Source organism: Rhinichthys klamathensis, unplaced genomic scaffold (genome assembly GCF_029890125.1).
Source record: "Rhinichthys klamathensis goyatoka isolate OS25496 unplaced genomic scaffold, OSU_Roscu_1.1 h1tg000053l_1, whole genome shotgun sequence".
Lineage (NCBI taxonomy): Eukaryota > Metazoa > Chordata > Actinopteri > Cypriniformes > Leuciscidae > Rhinichthys > Rhinichthys klamathensis.
The window spans coordinates 4,062,300-4,080,686 of record NW_026606598.1 but is presented as its reverse complement, the minus strand read 5'-3'; the positions used below and the strand labels follow the sequence as shown (position 1 = coordinate 4,080,686).

General features: G+C 34.6%; 1 protein-coding gene across 1 annotated transcript; it reads left to right on the top strand.

The window, feature by feature from the left end:
* Positions 1-365: 365 nt before the first annotated feature.
* On the top strand, positions 366-9,802 carry eif3s6ip (eukaryotic translation initiation factor 3, subunit 6 interacting protein). Its single transcript, XM_056248249.1, has 15 exons — positions 366-518; positions 710-752; positions 1,428-1,641; positions 1,724-1,803; positions 1,943-2,004; positions 3,365-3,434; positions 4,146-4,219; positions 4,477-4,648; positions 4,726-4,880; positions 5,619-5,789; positions 6,235-6,368; positions 6,902-7,075; positions 7,908-8,097; positions 9,271-9,351; positions 9,483-9,802. The coding sequence occupies exons 1-15, from the start codon at positions 474-476 to the stop codon at positions 9,558-9,560; spliced, it is 1,743 nt and encodes a 580-aa protein (XP_056104224.1). The 5' UTR covers positions 366-473; the 3' UTR covers positions 9,561-9,802.
* The last annotated feature ends 8,585 nt before the right edge of the window (positions 9,803-18,387 follow it).

Genomic DNA, 18,387 nt, shown 5'->3' with positions numbered 1-18,387 from the left:
TTGTAAAATAGGTTTAGTCCAAATTTTCTAAAGATAACTAGTTGCCTTAAGAACTAGTATGACCAGCTATCAGTAGCCTATGTTAGGGGTAGCACTAATCAATCAGTCTTAACTTTTCGGTATCAAATGAGATCAATCTACGGTTTTATGTAGCCTAACTGACTTAAAAAACTATGAATAGTCTTACAGCAAATAATTGGATTACTAACTTGCAAAACTAGTTTTAGCAGTTTATGCAATCGGCCACTGGGCAGGATTAACCAATCAGACGTTTCTAATTTAACACTTAAAATCTGAAAGTTTACGAAAAATGATTCCGCCACTGGCCCACAATGCCTTGTGCGCTGCGGATGCGTCACCGGAAGTATGTGCTGTGGACTTCCTCTCTCTCCTCCGCGCGTGCTTTGCGGCAGCTGTGGGGTTTATAGGTTTATTAACGAATTATACTCCAACTAGAGGAATAAACGTTCATCATGTCACAGTCTTTCCCGGTCCCGAATGAAGAGGAAGAGGTTAACGTGAGTGACTGTTTTGACACGAGAGCGTGTTTAAGAGATTAAAGCGTGTAACGTTATTGATCTTATCAATGGAGCATCACGATCAGACCAAAGTTTCATTCTCTTTGTTAATTACAAACATCGCCCTCACCTTGCATTTTAATTTTAACATGTCAGATTGATGATTTTGTAAACTCTCTTTTTGTCTGCAGTATGACCCTTATACCTACCCCACTGATTATGACTATCACACCGGTAAGTGTCTGCTTATACAGATGACAGATAAAGACACAAAAACAAACAACACACACACACATATATATATATATATATATACACACACTGCCGTTCAAACGTTTTGATCGGTACAACTTTGAATGTTTTTAAAAGAAGCCTCTTCTGCTCCCCAAGGCTGCATTTATTTGATTAAAAATACAACAAACAGGAATATTGTTAAATATTATGACAATTTAAAATAAGTTTTTTTTATTTGAATATTTATTTAAATGTCATTTATTCCTGAGATCAAAGCTGAATTTTCAGCATCATTACTCCAGTCTTCAGTGTCCTTCGGAAATCATTCTAATATGCGGATTTGATGCTCAAAAAACATTCATTATTTTTATTATTTTATTATTATCAATGTTGAAAACAGTTGTGTACAATTTTTTTCAGGATTCTTTGATGAGTAGAAAGTTCAAAAGAAAAGCATTTATTTGAAATAGAATCTTTTGTATCATATTAGAGTGATTTCTGAAGGATCATGTGACACTGAAGACTGGAGTAATGATGCTGTTTGATCACAGTAATAAATTACACTTTAACCTATATTCACATAGAACCACCACCCCCCCCCCCCAATAAAGCTTTTGAACAGATTGATTACCTAGATGGATATATAAAGGTATATAAAGTATGTGTCTTCTGCAGGCGACCCTAAAGCCGATCTGGCTTTTGAACGTCAGTATGAGCACCAGCAGACGTACCATGTGATCCCTGAGGTCATCAAGAACTTCCTGCAATATTTTCATAAAACCATCTCAGACCTGATCGATCAGAAGGTTTACGAGCTGCAGGCCAACCGCGTGTCCAGCGAGAGCATTGAGCAGAAGATCTACGAGATCCAGGATGTTTATGAGAACAGGTGCACAGCCGTACGGTTACATGGACTTTCCTGATGTATGTAAGGAAATTTTGACGTATCATCATATTTTATTTGATTTCAGCTGGAATAAGCTTACAGAACGCTTCTTTAAGACATCACCATGGCCTGAGGCAGAAGCCATCGCTTCCCTGGTTGGTAATGGTGAGTGAATTAGATTTTTGCTGTATTCAGGAATCCGAAGCTCTTAATTCAGCTCTTAACTGAACAGTTTGATGATGTATGTGTTTTTTTTATTTTAATTTTTTTTGCTGACTTGCACATGTTGTTTTGTCTGTTACAGATGCAGTTTTCTTGATCCTTTACAAGGAGCTGTACTACAGGCATATCTACGCCAAAGTCAGCGTGAGTGTGTTTGCTCATTTGTCTTGTTAGTGTTTTATAGTCAAGAAAATTCTTTGTGAATATATATATATATATATAGATATATATATATATAGATATAGATATAGATATACACTCACCGGCCACTTTATTAGGTACACCTGTCCAACTGCTCGTTAACACTTAATTTCTAAGCAGCCAATCACATGGCGGCAACTCAGTGCATTTAGGCATGTAGACATGGTCAAGACAATCTCCTGCAGTTCAAACCGAGCATCAGTATGGGGAAGAAAGGTGATTTGAGTGACTTTGAACGTGGCATGATTGTTGGTGCCAGAAGGGCTGGTCTGAGTATTTCAGAAACTGCTAATCTACTGGGATTTTCACGCACAACCATCTCTAGGGTTTACAGAGAATGGTCCGAAAAAGAAAAAACATCCAGTGAGCGGCAGTTCTGTGGGCGGAAATGCCTTGTTGATGCCAGAGGTCAGAGGAGAATGGCCAGACTGGTTCGAGCTGATAGAAGGGCAACAGTGACTGAAATAACCACTCGTTACAACCGAGGTATGCAGCAAAGCATTTGTGAAGCCACAACACGCACAACCTTGAGGCGGATGGGCTACAACAGCAGAAGACTCCACCGGGTACCACTCATCTCCACTACAAATAGGAAGGCTACAATTTGCAAGAGCTCACCAAAATTGAACAGTTGAAGACTGGAAAAATGTTGCCTGGTCTGATGAGTCTCGATTTCTGTTGAGACATTCAGATGTTAGAGTCAGAATTTGGCGTAAACAGAATGAGAACATGGAACCATCATGCCTTGTTACCACTGTGCAGGCTGGTGGTGGTGGTGTAATGGTGTGGGGGATGTTTTCCTGGCACACTTTAGGCCCCTTAGTGCCAATTGGGCATCGTTTAAATGCCACGGCCTACCTGAGCATTGTTTCTGACCATGTCCATCCCTTTATGGCCACCATGTACCCATCCTCTGATGGCTACTTCCACCATGTCACAAAGCTCTAATCATTTCAAATTGGTTTCTTGAACATGACAATGAGTTCACTGTACTAAAATGGCCTCCACAGTCACCAGATCTCAACCCAATAGAGCATCTTTGGGATGTGGTGGAACGGGAGATTCGCATCATGTCAATATGGACCAAACTCCCTGAGGAATGCTTCCAGCACCTTGTTGAATCTATGCCACGAAGAATTGAGGCAGTTCTGAAGGCAAAAGGGGGTCCAACCCGTTACTAGCATGGGGTACCTAATAAAGTGGCCTGTGAGTGTATATAGATATATAAAGATAGATAGATAGATAGATAGATAGAAGCCCTAGATTAAGTCTCAGCTCTTGTCATGTGTCTTCTCATCTCTAGGGAGGTCCAACTCTCGACCAGAGGTTTGAGTCCTATTATAATTACTGCAACCTCTTCAACTACATCCTCAGTGAGTCCAAACACCAATTGCATCTGATGGAATATGGTTTGAGTGATATTTCAGACATGTGTGATGATATAAAATTAAGCAGCTTTGCGATAATTTTATTTGGCCATTCAATTTCCTAAAAATAATATTTTTAAATGCTAGATTTTTACTGGCTTATTTTTGCAGTTAACATAAATAATGAGCTATGTAGCTAATATGTCTTAATATATGGGCTGTTAAATTAATGATTCATTTAAATAATTATTTTTAAAAATCTATCAAAATATCTGCTGTTTTCCATATCTACTACCCTTCAATTTTTTGGGGTCAGTAAAACATTTATTTTATTCAGCAAGGACATTACATTGATCAAAAGTGACATTTGTAACGATACAAAAGTGTTCTTTTGCAAATAAATGTTTCTTTGAACAGCATTTGGCTGCTGAAAATTCAGCTTTGCATCACAGGAATACGAATAAAAAACTGTTATTTTAAATTAGAATTTATAGTTCACAATATTATTTGTTTTATTGTATTATTGTTCAAATAAATGTAGCCATGGTAAGAGACTGCTTTCAAAAACTTTACGAAACTTTTGAACGGTAATGTATGTTGAATATTGTCAAAGGATTTTTTTAATTCATATCGCCCAGTCATAGATCCTGAGTTTGAGAAGGTTTAAATATGAGCTTGTTTTACATCAGCACATTTAATGTGGTGTATTGTTCTCAGATGCTGATGGACCGGCACCTCTGGAGCTTCCTAACCAGTGGCTGTGGGACATCATCGATGAGTTCATTTACCAGGTAAGAGCGAAGCGCATGTGGTTAAGGAGACTCTTGGTCCTCTTGTTCTGCCACCTTCTGTGTCACTGATGTGTTCACCGAAACGGGTCGCTGTGAACAGTTGTTTTTGAGGAGGTAAAAGGGTATTGTTTTACACAACCATTGAGGACTTTAACCAAAGTATGTTATAAACTTTACATGAAGACCCTAAAGAATCATTCCAACTTGTGGAAAATGGGCATCCGATGACCCTTTTAACATTTCTCTCTGTTTTGCAGTTCCAGTCATTCAGTCAGTATCGCTGTAAGACTGCCAAGAAATCAGAAGAAGAGATTGAATTCCTGAGGAACAATCCCAAGATCTGGAACGTTCACAGCGTGCTGAATGTTCTTCACTCTCTGGTGGACAAGAGCAACATCAACGGTCAACTGGAGGTGTACACCAGCGGAGGTGAAAGCCGTCAACCGGCCCTCACACACTTACTACTTTATCCAGATCTCAGTGTGACGCTGGTGTCTCTGTTACAGGTGACCCTGAGTCAGTGGCTGGAGAATACGGCCGTCACTCGCTCTATAAGATGTTGGGTTATTTCAGTCTGGTGGGTTTACTGAGGCTTCACTCTCTGCTGGGCGATTACTATCAGGCCATCAAAGTCCTGGAGAACATCGAACTCAACAAGAAGGTAATAAAATAGCCCAGCACCAGTGTTACTTTAGTTTTTTTATTTTATTTAAGGGGCCATTTACACAACAACCGTTTTTTGGGGGCCTTAAAACGCAAACTTTTGAAAACGGGTTTCAAGGTGCAAGTTTTGTCTGTACGTGAAAACCGCAAAGGAAAAACTACATTTTTTGTACATGGTTGTCATCAAAACGTACCCTTAAGTTTATCATAGTTTTGTTCATATTTTTAGTTTACAGAGCCCCTAAAGGGAAATGGTGATGGGAGGAAAATTATATGGGGAAAAAACTTTCGAAAGAAAAATGCAATTTCTCGGGGGAATGGAAATGTTTTGCTAAATTTAATTTTTCCTCCCATCTCTTTTTTTTTTTTTTACCACCATGTCCTGGCTCTGTATGTATTAGCTTTTATTTGTATACTATTAGATGTTAATTTTTGTTATATTTTTTGCAATTTGGTTATATGCATTCTATTAGTTTTTTTGTTTAAATATTCATTATTTATTTATTTCCAGGTAATAATTTTAGTGCTTCAACTTATTTCAGTTTATTGTCAAGGCAACATTAAGTTTTTCAACTAATACTTATTTATATCAGCTTTATTTAAATGATCAGAAATGTTTTTAATAGTTGTAGTTTTAGTTAATGATAACAACCCTGCCCAGCAGCACTGTCACTGTTTATGGATGTCTCAAGGTTTTGTGTCAGTGTGATTATGTTGTGTTCATGGTGTGTTTCAGAGCATGTATTCACGTGTGCCTGAGTGTCAGATCACCACCTACTACTATGTGGGTTTTGCGTATCTGATGATGAGACGCTATCAGGACGCCATCCGTGTCTTCGCCAACATCCTGCTCTACATCCAGAGGACCAGAAACATGTTCCAGAGAACCACCTACAAATATGAGATGGTCAGTGAATTTAAAATCAAAAGTATTTGTTCCATTTGCATAAGTTTTGTTGTATTGCTTCGTTATGTTGTATGCTGATTTAAATAAAACAAAAAAGCAATGTATTCTAGTATTTTATTTACTGTAAAATAGCTGGTTAACAGTAATGAGGATAATTTCATTTGATAATTCTTTCAAATGGACACAGTAATAAGAATTTTCATTGTCATTAAAATAATACAAAACATCTTAAAGGCGCGGCGTTTTTTGTTTTTGTTTTTTTGCTGGGTGTGAGACTGGGTAAAATCTCATGAGCACATTCAACCAGTCCTGATATTTGTGCATTATTATTCCTGGTGTGGTGTTATACTTAAGATTGAATTGGTTGCGTTCTGCTGTACTATCTATTATATGCTGTCATAATGGTGTGATATTTAATCAAAATCATGTATTGTGTGATGTTCAGATTAATAAACAGAACGAGCAGATGCACGGACTGCTGGCCATCGCTCTCACCATGTACCCCATGCGCATCGACGAGAGCATTCACACGCAGCTCCGTGAGAAATACGGAGACAAGATGCTCCGCATGCAGAAAGGGTGAGAACGCAAACACAAGTTATATTTATATACTACATATTTGTGATTGGTAAGATTTTTGACGTTTTTGAAAGAAGTCTTTAATGCTCACCAAGGCTGCATTTATTCGATTTGTTTTCCATAACAACAGTAATATTGTGGAAATATTTATTTTTAACTGTTTTCTATTTTAATATATTTTAAAATGTAATTTATTCCTGTGATCAAAGCTGAATTTTGTCTTCAGAGTCACATGATCCTTCAGAAATCATTCTGTTATGCTGATTTGCTGCTCAAGAAACATTTCCGATTATTATCAATGTTGAAAACAGTTGTGCTGCTTAATGTTTTTGTGGAAACCATGATTTTTTTCATTTATTTGATATAGAATTTGTCTTGATATTTAATTTATAAAGACATTGTAAATGTCTTTACTGTCAGTTGATCAATTTATTATATTGCTGAATAAAAGTATTAAAGTTACACACATACATATGTATCTGTAGTATACACAGCATCTAAAAAGTTCTGATTGTTTTCCCGCTCTTGTTCAGAGATCTACAGGTGTTTGAGGAGTTGTTCAGTTTTGCCTGCCCCAAGTTCCTGTCACCTGTAGTTCCAAACTATGATAACGTTAATCCAAATTACCACAAAGAGCCATTCCAGCAGCAGCTCAAAGTGTTTGCAGAGGAGGTGCAGCAGCAGGCGCAGCTCTCCACCATCCGCAGGTACAACACCCTTTATTTCACGCTTAGGCCAGTTCTGTCTGGAGGAACAAGAATTATATGGTGTGTCTGGTCCTGAAATGATCAGATATTCATGGTATTTTTATAAATTAGAAACATTAGGGGCTTTTGCACCACATAGCTGTAGGAACTCAGTTCTAGGAACTAGCCACCAGGGCGGTTCCCAAAGAACTAATTTCCCCCCAGGGCCATGTTCCTGGTTGCATTCGGACCGGTAGCAGGAACTCTGAAGTGATGAAAGCCGGCCCACAGCGACACCATTTAAGCGTGGGATTTATAGACCTCAACAGCTGGAGGATAGAGGACGCAGATCACGTTTGGACAGTCAATGGACACTTGTGTCACTGGTAGTTCTTATTGTGCTGGGTTAGACCCTACACTGAAGTAGGAGCTAATTTAGTTCCCCGAAAACCAGTTCCTAGTTGCTGCGGTGCGAACACACCAAAAACCGCATACTTCCACCAATAGTTCTAGGAACTATAGAAAGGTTCCTCTGGTGCAAAAGCCCCTATTGTGAGTATTGTGTAATACTTAAATGTGCTTTTTATTTGACCATTAGGTTTCCTGTCCCTGTGTTTTGTTATGTTGGTGATTAAAAAAGAATTCTATTGAAAAAAGGTGGAAAGCATTCTGTAAAAATCCTAATACCTTAAATATATATTTATATATCTTATATTTCAGTTTCTAAAAAAAAATTCAAATCTTCCTAGCATCAACTTAAATTTATTTAGAATTATATTGCCCAGCCCTACTTGCAGCTGGAGCATGTTGGTTGTTATAAAAACTCCTCAGCTGACTCGTGTGTTTCTCTCAGTTTCCTGAAGCTCTACACCACTATGCCAGTGGCCAAACTGGCCGGATTCCTGGACATGTCTGAGCAGGAGTTCCGGATCCAGCTGCTGGTCTTCAAACACAAGATGAAGAACCTGGTGTGGACCAGTGGCATCTCTGCTCTGGACGGAGAGTTTCAGTCTGCATCTGAGGTCGACTTTTACATCGACAAGGTGTGTGTGTGTTGACTTAGGTAGTTCTAGTTTAAAGACAAAAACACAAAGTTAAGGTTTTAAATTATGAGATTAAATATAGGGCTGCACCGTCATGAAAACTTGGACATTTCAATTTTAGCTTTTAATTATTTATTTTACATACTGGACATTTATACGGTAAATATTTTTTTTTCCTGCTTATTTTATTACAATTTCGTAAATATTATAAATAAGTCCCCATGAAATCAAAATGAAAGTTGTTTGGCTTTTAGTATGAATATGCTAACCTTACTATCTATGCTCCTATCTTGTGCTCCAAACTGACAAAATTCACATTTAGAAGAAATGAGCATTCAAATTCTCTCACTTCCGCCAATCTGGATCAATGATTTTGATCACTCGGCACTTCAGGTTCTTATCAGATTTTCTGTCCAATCAAATGCTCTCTAGAATCTAAAGCGTCCCGCCTCCTACTTTATAAATAGACGCTGAAGCTGCGATAAAAATCCATGTGTGAACAAGTCACTCGTTCACACATTTATTATTTTCTACATTGTCTGAATATAGTGCACTATGTGCATTCACAGTGTAAATATGCTTTCCATTAGGGCGAATGAAGTCTGGTTTCATGTTAGTGTCACGCGAACCGCCACAGCGCACGCAGTCTGCTCCGGTCCAGAGACACGATACACAGAGCGGATCATAAGCGCGAGTCGACGCAGACCAGGAAACGTATCGGACCCATTTAAATTCTGCACAGAATGCTGTATTTTAAAGCGATATGGAAGAGATTACGAGGAGAAACAGTTAGAGATTAGGAGGAAACTGCGGCTTTACCGAGCTCAACGGCCCTTGCTGAGATGTGATATAAACTAAAGGCTATTGGCTATTTTAAAAAAGGAGAGAAGCTGTTCGATATGTCCCGCCCTGTCTTCCTGTTTCAGTGAAAATGACGTAAACACACTGAATAATGCTGCACATTTCAAGGCACTTCAGTGGGCCTTTAATTGGCTGGATGTTTCTCTATGATATGATCTTAAAATATTTCAAACAACTTAAAGATCTAAAAGTCTTAAAGATCTATAGTAAATGTATATTTTTCCAAGTTATACTCCGTTCTGAATGTTTCACTGATGAAATAATGATCTTTGTGAGTGCAGACTAACAAAAGATCACATTGTCTTCCATCAGGATATGATCCATATTGCAGACACCAAGGTTGCCCGTCGCTATGGAGATTTCTTTATCCGACAGATCCACAAGTTTGAGGAGGTACACTTCAATTATTTTTCAAACATACATAAACTGTAATTGCGAAAGGAAATGTGTAGAGTATGTAAATGTTTTTTTGTATTTAACATCAACATTGTCACATTTTGATTGTGCCTTTTCATGTTCTGTAGCTGAACCGGACGCTGAAGAAAATGCCTCTGGCATCTGGCACCACGGCTACGACCAGCTCCACATCACGAGCCACATAATGCAGATCCTATCAGAAGTTTCTCAACAACTAATCAGAACCTGATTTGATCTTACTGTGATATCCATCAATCACAGGCCGACCCAGACTTCTCAACTGAACCAGTCGGTTCATTTCTGAACTATTATACCATCCCATTCAGTTTCTCTGACATGCTCTGGTGTGTCAAAAACAAGCAAAGCTGTTGGAAGTCTTTCTAATGCTTTTTTCTAAGTCAATAAAGTTTGATGTGGCTGAACCCTAGTTTGGAGGTTTTTTGAGTTTTCATATTACATATAGTGGGCCTGAAAAAGTTATGGTAATTATGCATAAACCAAAATCTTGCATAAATGATCACATTAAATGACTTCAGACAATTTACAGTGTGCCCATGTTTCATGATTAGACTGTAAAGTCTGCATGAATGCGATTGTCTTTTCTTTTTTTATTGTAAAGTATATCCAAATAAAACGAGGGACAAAATGTAGGGAGAGACGTAATTTTGTCCATCGGGAAATGGCTGGATCGTTGTGGTTTTTACGAGACTCATTTGATTGACAGGTAGTCCTGCCCTTGTGCCAGTTGTAGATGTCACTGCAAGAGTGAGGTGGAATAGACCTTATTCAGTGCAGCGCCATGACAGGTATGAAAGCAAGGCTGTGTGGGATAGACACCGTGTTTGTCAATGGCATCTGCTGTAAAAAATAAAACAAAAATAAAGCTCCTAGATCACTATTTCCACAGCTCATCTTGTTTGGAGTTAACGAGTTGAACGCTACCACAAAGTCGTAAATGCGAGCGGGAAGTTCTGGGTTTTCTTTAAGCTCCGAGTTAAAGGGATATTTCACCCCAAAAAATCCAATGTTGTCAAATGCACTAACTTAAAGGTTGTATCAGCGATTTCAGGCCCAAAAAAGGCCCAAACATAAATGATCGCATTCATCTAATCTTTCCTAACGATCCGCTAGCTGCCCGCCCCATAAGCAGGCCGTCAAAAAAACGCGTCTCTGTGGGCAGCCTAGGCTCTGAGATCTGCAATTGGTTTCACCAAACACTCAAAACCAAAATAAATAGTGTTCCAACCAATCACCGACAGGGGGTGGGTGTTGTGAGGTTTTGCGCTCGTGCACAGCTGCACGCGAAATCGGAGCTGAAGAAGAAGCCAGCGTCTATCAACGAACAAGAGAAATTGAACATGGCTGAATCAATCCCCAAGAGGAGGAGGAGGATTAGGGTGAGGGAATACCATCGTGTTTATTCCAAGACACGAATAGTTATCGGGAAGGCTTTTGAAAGGTGAAGAGAACTTGCGCGTATAATTATATATTATATGTAGTATAATTATAATTACATTGTAATAAAATGTATAATTACATTGTAAAAAATGTATAATAACACTGTAATAAATGTATAATTACATTGTAATAAACATATAATTACATTGTAATAAATGTATAATAACACTAATAAACGTATAATTACATTGCAATAAATGTATAATAACACTGTAAACGATGTATAATTACACTAATGTATAATTACATTGTAATAAACGTATAATTAAATTGTAATAAACGAATAATTACATTGTATAAAATGTACAATAACACTGTAATAAATGTATAATAACACTATAAACAATGTATAATTACATTGTAATAAATGTATAGTTACATTGTAATAAATGTATAATAAGAATGTAACAAATGTATTATTAAATTTTTTACACTACTTTTTTAAAAAAGAATCGCTACTTTTTCCAAAAAGAATCGCTACTTTTTAAAAAAGAATCGCTACTTTTTAAAAAAAGAATCGCTACTTTTTCCAAAAAGAATCGCTACTTTTTAAAAAAGAATCGTTACTTTAAAAAAAAGAATTGCTACTTTTTCAGAAAAGAATCGCTACTTTTTCAGAAAAGAATCGCTACTTTTTAAAAAAGAATTGCAAGTTTTTCAAAAAGAATCGCTACATTTTCAAAAAGAATCGCTACTTTTTCAGAAAAGAATCGCTACTTTTTCAAAAAAGAATCAACAAATGTATAATAATAATAATGTAACAAATGTATAATTACATTGCAATAAATGTATAATAACACTGTAAAAAATGTATAATAACACTAATAAATGTATAAATACATTGTAATATATGTATAATTACATTGTAATAAATGTATAATGACACTGTAACAAATGTATAATTACTTTGTAATAAATGTATAATAACACTGTAATAAATGTATAATTACGTTGTAATAAATGTATAATAACACTGTAATAAATGTATAATAACACTAAACGATGTATAATTACACTGTAATGTATAATTACATTGTATAAATGTATAATTACATTGTAATAAAGGTATAATTAAATTGTAATAAACGAATAATTACATTGTAAAAAATGTACAATAACACTGTAATAAATGTATAATAACACTATAAACAATGTATAATTACATTGTAATAAATGTATAGTTACATTGTAGTAAATGTATAATAAGACTGTAACAAATGTATAATTCATTTTTTACACTACTTTAAAAAAAAAAATCGCTACTTTTTAAAAAAAGAATCGCTACTTTTTCCAAAAAGAATCGCTACTTTTTCCAAAAAGAATCCCTACTTTTTCCAAAAAGAATCGCTACTTTTTCCAAAAAGAATCGCTACTTTTTCACAAAGAATCGCTACTTTAAAAAAAAAGACTCGCTACTTTTTAAAAAAGAATCGCTACTTTTTCAAAAAGAATCGCTACTTTTTCCAAAAAGAATCGCTACTTTTTCAAAAAGAATCGCTACTTTTAAATAAAAGAATTGCTACTTTTTAAAAAAGAATCGCTACTTTAAAAAAAAAAGAATCGCTACTTTTTCAGAAAAGAATCGCTACTTTTTAAAAAAAGAATCGCTACTTTTTCAAAAAGAATCGCTACTTTTTCAAAAAGAATCGCTACTTTTTCCAAAAAGAAACACTACTTTTTTTAAAAGAATCGCAACTTTTTTAAAAAGAATCGCTACTTTTTCAAAAAGAATCGCTACTTTAAAAAAAAAGAATCGCTACTTTTTCAAAAAGAATCGCTACTTTTTCAGAAAGAATCGCTACTTTTTCAGAAAAGAATCAACAAATGTATAATAATAATAATGTAACAAATGTATAATTACATTGCAATAAATGTATCATAACACTGTAAAAAATGTATAATTACATTGTAATAAATGTATAATTACATTGTAATAAATGTATAATAACACTATAATAAATGTATAATTACATTGTAATAAATGTATAATAACACTGTAATAAATGTATAATTACGTTGTAATAAATGTATAATAACACTGTAATAAATATATATTTACGTTGTAATAAATGTATAATAACACTGTAATAAATGTATAATTACATTGTAACAAAAGTATATTTACATTGTAATAAATGTATAATTACATTGTAATAAATGTATAATAACACTGTTTTAAATGTATAATTACATTGTAATAAATGTAAAACTACATTGTAACAAACGTATAATTACATTGTAATAAATTTATAATAACACTGTAATGTATAATTACATTGTAATAAATGTATAATAACACTGTAATAAATGTATAATTACATTGTAATAAATGTATAGTTACATTGTAATAAATGTATAATAAGACTGTAACAAATGTATAATTAATTTTTTACACTACTTTTTTTTTTTAAATCGCTACTTTTTCCAAAAAGAATCGCTACTTTTTCTAAAAAAATCGCTACTTTTTAAAAAAAGAGTCGCTACTTTTTCCAAAAAGAATCGCTACTTTAAAAAAAAAAGAATTGCTACTTTTAAAAAAAAGAATCGCTACTTTTTAAAAAAGAATCGCTACTCTTTTTAAAAAGAATCACTACTTTTTCCAAAAAGAATCGCTTCTTTTAAAAAAAGAATCGCTACTTTTTAAAAAAGAATCGCTACTTTAAAAAAAAAAGAATTGCTACTTTAAAAAAAAAGAATCGCTACTTTTTAAAAAAAGAATCGCTACTTTTTAAAAAAGAGTCGCTACTTTCTTAAAAAAGAATCGCTACTTTTTAAAAAAAGAATCGCTACTTTTTCCAAAAAGAATCGCAACTTTTAAAAAAAGAATTGCAACTTTTTTTAAAAGAATCGCTACTTTTTCCAAAAAGAATCGCTACTTTTTCAAAAAAGAATTGCTACTTTTTCCAAAAAGAATTGCAACTTTTTAAAAAAGAATTGCAACTTTTTTTAAAAGAATCGCTACTTTTTCAAAAAGAATCGCTACTTTTTAAAAAAGGATTGCAACTTTTAAAAAAAAAGAATTGCAACTTTTTTTTAAAAAGAATCGCTACTTTTTCAAAAAGAATCGCTACTTTTTCAAAAAGAATCGCTACTTGTTCAGAAAGAATCGCTACTTTTTCAAAAAAGAATCAACAAATGTATAATAATAATAATGTAACAAATGTATAATTACATTGCAATAAATGTATAACACTGTAAAAAAATTATAATTACATTGTAATAAATGTATAATTACATTGTAATAAATGTATAATAACACTGTAATAAATGTATAATTACATTGTAATAAATGTATAATAACACTGTAATAAATGTATAATTAGGGCTTTTCATGTTGCTGGCCCTTTGCTCTGGAATAAGCTGCCCCCGAATCTTCGTGCGAACGACAACATCCGGTCCTTCAAAAAACATCTGAAAACTCATTTCTTCAAGCTTGCCCAATAAATCATTATCCTCATCACTGTTTTCTCTGTTCTACACTTTTCCAACTCTATCTGCTACATACTTTGTCATAATAGCATATTTTGATAAATAATGCAATATCTCTATCTTTTCATGCAAACCAGTGTATGCTTGTTTCCATCTGTTCTGTCTCTCGTAAGCAGATGGCCTTTGTATTTGTTCGCTTGTTGTTTGTTTGCTATTTGTTTGTTATTTGTATTACATTGTGAAGCGACCTTGGGTTCTTGAAAGGCGCTATAGAAAATAAACATATTATTATTATTATTATTAATTACGTTGTAATAAATGTATAATAACACTGTAATAAATATATATTTACATTGTAATAAATGTATAATAACACTGTAATAAATGTATAATTACGTTGTAATAATTGTATAATAACACTGTAAACAAGAATCGCTACTTTTTCCAAAAAGAATCAACAACTGTATAATAATAATGTAACAAATGTAGTATAACACTGTAACAAACGTATAATTAAATTAGAATAAATGTATAATAACACTAATAAATGTATAATTACATTGTAATAAACGTATAATTAAATTGTAATGAACGAATAATTACATTGTAAAAAATGTACAATAACACTGTAATAAATGTATAATAACACTATAAAAAATGTATAATTACATTGTAATAACTGTATAGTTACATTGTAATAAATGTATAATAAGACTGTAACAAATGTATAGTTACATTTTTTACACTACTTTTTAAAAAAAGAATCGCTACTTTTTCCAAAAAGAATCGCTACTTTTTCTAAAAAAATCGCTACTTTTTAAAAAAAGAATTGGTACTTTTTCCAAAAAGAATCGCTACTTTTTAAAAAAGAATCGCTACTTTCAAAAAAGAATCGCTACTTTTCCAAAAAGAATCGCTACTTTTTCAAAAAGAATCGCTACTTTAAAAAAAGAATCGCTACTTTTCCAAAAAGAATCGCTACTTTTTCAAAAAAGAATCAACAAATGTATAATAATAATAATGTAACAAATGTATAATTACATTGCAATAAATGTATAATAACACCGTAAAAAAACGTATAATAACACTGTAATAAATGTATAATTACATTGTAATAAATGTATAATAACACTGTAATAAATGTATAATAACACTGTAATAAATGTATAATAACACTGTAATAAATGTATAATTACGTTGTAATAAATGTATAATAACACTGTAATAAATGTATAATAACACTGTAATCAATGTATAATTACATTGTAATAAATGTATAATAACACTAATAAATGTATAATAACACTGTAATAAATGTATAATAACACTGTAATAAATGTACAATTACGTTGTAATAAATGTATAATAACACTGTAATAAATGTATAATAACACTGTAATCAATGTATAATTACATTGTAATAAATGTATAATTACATTGTAATAAATGTATAATTACATTGTAATAAATGTATAATAACACTGTAATAAATGTATAATTACATTGTAATAAATGTATAATTACATTGTAACAAACGTATAATTACATTGTAATGTATAGTAACACTGTAATAAATGTATAATTACATTGTAATAAATGTATAATAACACTGTAATAAATGTATAATTACATTGTAATAAATGTATAATTACATTGTAACAAACGTATAATTACATTGTAATAAATGTATAGTAACACTGTAATAAATGTATAATTACATTGTATTAAATGTATAATAACACTGTAAACAAGAATCGCTACTTTTTCCAAAAAAAATCAACAAATGTATAATAATAATGTAACAAATGTAGTATAACACTGTAATAAACGTATAATTACATTATAATAAATGTATAATAACACTGTAATAAATGTATAATTACATTGTAATAAATGTTTAATAATTACATTGTAATAAATGTATATTTACATTGTAACAAACATATAATCAGGGTGCGATTTGCCGGGGGGATGCGTGGGATTTCCCCCTTTCTGGTCAAATCGCCTTTGGCTAAGCCCCGCCCCCCTTAGTTACTGTTGCTACGTCCGACAAACAAACTTCATCTGGGCTCTGGTATCAACATGGCTTATGCTGTGACAGCTCTTCCTGCTGAAATTTGATCAAACTTTTATAAAGCAGCAAATAAAGTGTCCGATAGAAGTAGTCAAAAGGGGCAGCAATATACGTTCGAAGGCTATATTCACGACATACAGGTGAAACACAAGGAACAACAAGGCATCCAAAATAGAGGCAAAAGCATACCGGTCACAGTCAAAAAATGAACCACCGCATATCCTACTAATCGAGACGGAGGCTGGGACTAACAATATCAAGGAGCAACACTGTTCATGCAAAGCTGGGTAGGTCTATTCACTTCTATAATCGTTATCACAAAGCAAATGGACTACGCGAGTATAACGTTGTATTTATTAGTAACGTGAGCAACACTTGTCAGGATTTGACTTCGCTTTGGGAAGGGAAAAAAACGGACACCCCCCTCCAACCTCTCTGGGAAACGCGTATCTGTGTTACAAATGCCCCAGGCACAACGTTTAACCATATTTTTGATAAAACTACGACGGTAATAGCCTGCTGAGGCCAAAAATATGAGACACCTGTGTTAAAGTCAATGGAGCGCTGTGAAAAAGTGTCGGACCAGTGTGGGAGCTCGTTCTTGGCTGCGCTGTGATTGGTCAATCTACATTCTAGGGTGTGGCTTAGCCAAAGGTGAATTATGTATCCCTGCCTCTGCTTAATTATTTTTATCCCCGGTGGGGATAAATTAACCCCCCCCCCCCCTCAAAGTGATCAGTGCTTTAATAATTACTGTGTAATAATTAGTGTAATAATTACACTAGTGGCGAGACGGATCACAAAACTTATTACAGGTCCGTGGTTTGATTAAAGTCCATTTTATTTTAAAATGCGCTACTTTGGCTGGCTCTACTATAGCTGCCGCAGCCTCTCTGTAATCACCATTCAACTCAATGTCGCGTCCACGGCGCTATCTGATTGGTTACACCTCACGAGTAATAGCCTATCAACACTTGCGAGACGGTTGCAGGTCCGCTGGGCAGTGGAGCTGTGTGTCGAAAGGACGGCAGCATATTCAGCATATTACTGAAGCGGGAATAAACATCACAATCTGATTATCTCTTTCTATGATGACAAGCAGAGTTAGTGTCCCAGTCACACCACTGAGAATGGCCGAAGTTACACATACGGTGTTACACTCAATTGAGGCTAAAGCAAAGGTTTAGCATCAATTCAAGTCGTCTGGCGCGAGTGATATCAATGTTAAGTCAATGTAAAGACGCGTTTACGCGCGTCTAGATGTCCTGCGGCGCGATTGAGGCGCTTAGCGCGGTAGACGCGCGAATGAGGCGAATTGACTACCACAGATAATTGTACTGTGATGGTTTAACTTTGCAATCAATCCGTGTTCAGCAGAGGCTGATATACACTCACCAGCCACTTTATTAGGAACCCCATGCTAGTAACGGGTTGGACCCCCTTTTGCCTTCAGAACTGCCTCAATTCTTCGTGGCATAGATTCAACAAGGTGCTGGAAGCATTCCTCAGGGAGTTTGGTCCATATTGACATGATGGCATCACACAGTTGCCGCAGATTTGTCGGCTGCACATCCATGATGCGAATCTCCCGTTCCACCACATCCCAAAGATGCTCTATTGGGTTGAGATCTGGTGACTGTGGAGGCCATTTTAGTACAGTGAACTCATTGTCATGTTCAAGAAACCAATTTGAAATGATTAGAGCTTTGTGACATGGTGGAAGTAGCCATCAGAGGATGGGTACATGGTGGCCATAAAGGGATGGACATGGTCAGAAACAATGCTCAGGTAGGCCGTGGCATTTAAACGATGCCCAATTGGCACTAAGGGGCCTAAAGTGTGCCAGGAAAACATCCCCCACACCATTACACCACCACCACCAGCCTGCACAGTGGTAACAAGGCATGATGGTTCCATGTTCTCATTCTGTTTACGCCAAATTCTGACTCTAACATCTGAATGTCTCAACAGAAATCGAGACTCATCAGACCAGGCAACATTTTTCCAGTCTTCAACTGTTCAATTTTGGTGAGCTCTTGCAAATTGTAGCC

What these genes read in the sequence shown, in the direction of transcription:
- eif3s6ip (XM_056248249.1), top strand. Translation starts at nt 474, where the DNA reads ATGTCACAGTCTTTCCCGGTCCCGAATGAAGAGGAAGAGGTTAAC. An exon ending in TCGATGAGTTCATTTACCAG is followed by an intron (nt 4,220 to 4,476) that starts GTAAGAGCGAAG and finishes TCTGTTTTGCAG; the next exon opens with TTCCAGTCATTCAGTCAGTA. An exon ending in TCGACTTTTACATCGACAAG is followed by an intron (nt 8,098 to 9,270) that starts GTGTGTGTGTGT and finishes GTCTTCCATCAG; the next exon opens with GATATGATCCATATTGCAGA.